Genomic DNA, 4,621 nt, shown 5'->3' on the forward strand with positions numbered 1-4,621 from the left:
TATTTTTTCTTCCTTATGATTTTCTTAAGTTTATTTCTCTAGCTTTCTTTATTGTAAGAATACAGCATATTAATACATGTACCATACCAAACATCTTAAATGACTGTTTATGTTATCAATAAGGCTGTTGGTCTACAGTTGGCTCTTAGCAGTTATGTTCTTGGGGGGAGTCAAAAGCGACATAGTGAGACCACATCTCTACAAAAACAAATAAAAAATTCGCTGGGTGTTTTGGTGCACATCTGTAATCCCAGCTACTTGGGAGGCTGAGATGGGAGGATACGCAGATTTTTGACTGCAGAGGGGATCAAGCATCCCTAAATTCCACGTTGTTAAGGGTCAACTGTGATTGATATTTACTAAACATAAGTCATTTATTTTAAAAATTCAATAGAAGTTCTAATTTCATAACAAGCCTAATTCATTATAATGTGACTATAAAGAAAACATACAACTTACTAACTTAAAAATATCTTTTTCTTATTTATACAAAAATATCATAGAGGATTTTAGGGACCATTATTAAATACATTTTTTTCAGACTAGCTGGTTTGAAAAAAATAAATGACCTGCAATTAACTTTTTAAATAACTGTGAGATCTAGCCTACCAAGAAAGAAATTAACAGAAAAATATACAACAACTTACACACACAGGGATTTTTTTAACCTGCTCTTTCATGATCAAAACTTCCTTATTCTTACTTTTTTATCTATGGTAGGACCACCAAAAATAAGTCACTATCGAAAGTCTTACCTGGATTGTTATTCGGAGGAAGACTTTCAGGTGACTGTTCCATCTTACATTTAGGAATTAGGTGCCGAAGGCTATGGATAAAAATGTAATAAATGAAATTACTATTTTAAAACAAATATATTAAATTTTTAGAGTGTTTCAAACAATATCAGAGTTAATACCAGAACTTTAATTATCCTACATGCTTCCATTTGTGAGTTCTACCAACTTCTCTAAGCTTCTAAAGAAGAAAAGAAGATGAATTACTCATGAATTGAAGGCAGTATAGCTCAGTAAATTAACTCACATTAGTTTGGCATAATGGAAAATGTCCTAGCTCTATTACCAGCAGCTATTTGTTCTCTGACAAGTTGCTTCTCTTAGGCTCAATATATTCTTCTAAAAAGCAAGGATTTTACTGCCTTTTTTCACTAGGTTGTTAAAGATTTTTAATGACATCATGTTTTGTAAATGCTCAGAGAAACAGTGAAGCAATGAAATAATTTGTTCTTGAGCTTTATTGCTGAAACTGTTTTGGAATTGCAAATAAAACCCAATGTGTATTTTTTCAGAGGTTCTCATATTCAAACGTTGCGGTTTTCTGAAATTGTTATTAAGTTCTAGTTTTGCTTATTAGTTGTTCTGTTCTTTGTGGCTTATAATTTGGGGCATCACAGCTATTTTCCAAATCATAGTTTGTAACTAAATTCACTTGTAAATATATTATTTCATCAAACTAGATAACATCACTGTCCACTATTACTGAGCTCATCAATCACGCCAAGGGCAGAAAGCTAACAGATGTCAAGACCTAGCCTGAACTCCTGTTCCACACAGACTCAAACTCTGAATCGGTAGATCTTTGTTAGAACAATGCTCAATCCCCATCTTCATCTCCAACTGACATGGAAAATAACATTCTACTTTTATTTTTTGGTTTCAGTTCCATGAAAGAGATGCAAGTTGACATTCTCTCATTTCTGAGATACATACTAACAATATATTTGCACACAATATCCCACGTTACTCACCTCCATTCTCACTCCATAGATCACCTTACTGCATATTTTTGTAGTGAAAAATCACAAAGTTAATATTAGGTGACACCCAGTTTGCTTTGACTCATACTGTCTCTTTGGAGCAGTCAGCAAATAGTCAAATGAACTTTCACTAACTGCACAAAATATGAACCACTTCGCAAATCTGTGCATCATCCTTATGCAGGGGTCATGCTAATTTTCTCTGCATTTTATTCCAATTTTAGTATATGTTTGCTGCTGAAGCAAGTGCAAAGCTCTCTTTTTATACATGGATACTCATGAGTCATGGATGAGGCTTAGTTAGCTCTGTTAAATCCAACTAACATACTTGAGACTCAGAATTCTGGTGATGGCTTCCTGCCACAGCTCTGGGAAAGGATAATATGAGACCTTCCATGATCTAAGAAAAGGTATCATACTGGATATAAAGGGGCCTCAGCATACAGATCTGGTAGCAATGACAAAAGGAAACTCATCTCTTTCTGCAACATTATTTGAACTGAACCCCGAGGGCATAAAGGATAACTTAACGTGAAGGTCTCGGCTACGTCTAGGCTGAGATTAAAAGCATAACAAATTTTTAAAACAAAATAATTCTTACTTTGATTTTCAAAAATACTTTAAGCCAAAGGAAACTCAGGATTCAAAAGAATAGGTATGGCTCATTTTATTCAATACTTAGATTTATAGAATGCATGTAAATCAGGCATTTCCAATTATTAATATTAGTGTATAAGACTGTTATACATTTTCAAAAGGCACTTAAAGGTTACCTTTCACTATTTTCTACCTTCAGAAATGCTTTTCTTTGAAAGGAGGGAGAAAAAGTTTCCACTGAGATTAAGTCATCACACTCCAATTTTAAATCTCTCAGTTTACTCAGGCTGGACAGCAGGCTGGAGTGCAGTGCCGCAATCTTAGCTCACTGCAACCTCTGCCTACCGGGTTCAAGCGATTCCCCTGCCTCAGCCTCCAGAATAGCTGGGACTACAGGCACGCACCACCACACCCAGCTAATTTTTGTATTTTTAATAGAGATGGGGTTTCACCATGTTGGCCAGGATCGTCTCCATGCTTGACCTCATGATCCGCCCACCTTCACCTCCCAAAGTGCTGGGATTACAGGCGTGAGCCACCACGCCCGGCCAACATTTTTATTATTATTATATTATTATTTTGAGACGATGTCTTACTCTATCACCCAGGCTGGGGTACAGTGGCGCCATGTTGGCTCACTGCAACCTCCGCCTCCTGGGTTCAAGCGATTCTTCTGCCTCAGCCTCCCAAGTAGCTGGGATTACAGATGCATGCCACTATGCCTGGTTAATTTTTGTGTCTTTAGTAGAGACGGGGTTTCACCATGTTCATCAGGCTGGTATCGAACTTCTGACCTAGTGATCCGCCTGCCTCGGTCTCCCAAAGTGATGGGATTACAGGCATGAGCCACTGTGCCAACATTAAGTTTTTAAGGACGGAAGGAACCTGAGCGAAAGTAGAACATGTCTGCTATATAATAGGTATTCAGCTTATGTTTCAATAAATTCTCAATAAATTGAGAAAATGGATAAACACATTTGGGAAGGGCAATTTTTTTTGTTTTTTGTTTTGTTTTGTTTGGAGTCTGACTCTGTCGCCCAGGCTGGAGTGCCGTGGCACGATCTCGGCTCACTGCAAGCTCCGCCTCCTGGGTTCACGCGATTCTTCTGTCTCAGCCTCCCGTGTAGCTGGGACTACAGGCGCCCGCCACCACGCCCGGCTAATTTTTATTCTTTGTATTTTTAGTAGAGACAGGGTTTCACTGTTGTTAGCCAGGATGGTCTCGATCTGCTGACCTCGTGATCCACCCGCCTCAGCCTCCCAAAGTGCTGGGATTACAGGCGTGAGCCACCGTGCCCGGTCGGGAAGTGCAATATTTATTTATTTATGTATGTATTTATTTATTTATTTATTATTTTGAGACGGAGTCTCCCTCTGTTGCCCAGGTTGGAGTGCAGTGGCGCGATCTCAGCTCACTGCAAGCTCCACTGCGGGGAAGTACAATATTTTTCAAGAAAACTGCTGTAAAGTAAAGCAACACATTTGCAATAGTAATAATCATTTATATGTTCTCCCGTCTCACTAAGAGACCTGGGCCCCTGACCCCTCTGAGGTTTCCCCTCCCGGGTGCCATGGGGCCTGCGGGCACCAGAAAGCCGGGGTCCCCAACAGGACGGCGTGAGTGCCTCCTTCGCCTGGCCATTACCTCTCTTTCCTATCCCTCTTGTTCACGCCAGGGTCTCCAGGAGCCAGGACGCGCTCCACCCCGGGGACGTCGCCTGACCGGGCAGCTCTGTGGAGCTCGCAGAGATCTTCCAGGCGGACGTCGTGCTGGGGCTGGTCTAAGGCGCCCTCAACGTGCTCGCTGTCGCTGCCCGCGCTGTCGCTTAACCAGCTGGAGTCTGAGGACCACCGGTCCCCCCGGTAGCTTAAGGACAACTGGTCCTTCTGGCTCCGGACGCTCCCGACGCTAGGGGTCTTCCTCATGGCGGAGACTGTCGGTTTCGGAGACCCCTCAGACCCTCCCCGCTTTTCTCCACCCCTGGAGGTCATCAGTAGAGAGCTACTGCCTCGGCCACAACCTCCCAGCAGGAAAGCTCGCGGTTTCCAATCTGTGAAAGGAGCACCGCCAAGCCAGAAATGCCAAGCCAAGCGATCACTGCCACGCCAAGCCAAGCGAGCACCGCCAAGCCAAGCAACGACCGCCAAGCCTCGCGGGTAAGGCCAAGCCACGCGGATAAGGCCAAGCCACGCGGATAAGGCCAAGCCAATCCGTTACACACCAGTGCGCCTGCGCACCTGTGATGTCAC

The 4,621-nt window shown here is 42.2% G+C and overlaps 1 protein-coding gene across 2 annotated transcripts in view; it reads right to left on the bottom strand.

The window, feature by feature from the left end:
- Window positions 1-4,527, bottom strand: part of CCDC144NL (coiled-coil domain containing 144 family, N-terminal like) — a 125,537-nt gene extending 121,010 nt beyond the window's left edge. For both annotated transcript variants that reach the window (XM_011971258.1, XM_011971259.1), the window contains exons 1-2: window positions 4,017-4,527; window positions 756-826 (exon numbers count right to left, since the gene is read on the bottom strand). In XM_011971258.1, the coding sequence (XP_011826648.1) occupies window positions 756-826; window positions 4,017-4,363 (418 nt within the window). In that variant the 5' untranslated portion in view covers window positions 4,364-4,527. The remainder of the gene's footprint in view (window positions 1-755; window positions 827-4,016) is intronic.
- Window positions 4,528-4,621: the final 94 nt, after the last annotated feature.

Source organism: Mandrillus leucophaeus, unplaced genomic scaffold (assembly GCF_000951045.1).
Source record: "Mandrillus leucophaeus isolate KB7577 unplaced genomic scaffold, Mleu.le_1.0 Scaffold995, whole genome shotgun sequence".
NCBI lineage: Eukaryota > Metazoa > Chordata > Mammalia > Primates > Cercopithecidae > Mandrillus > Mandrillus leucophaeus.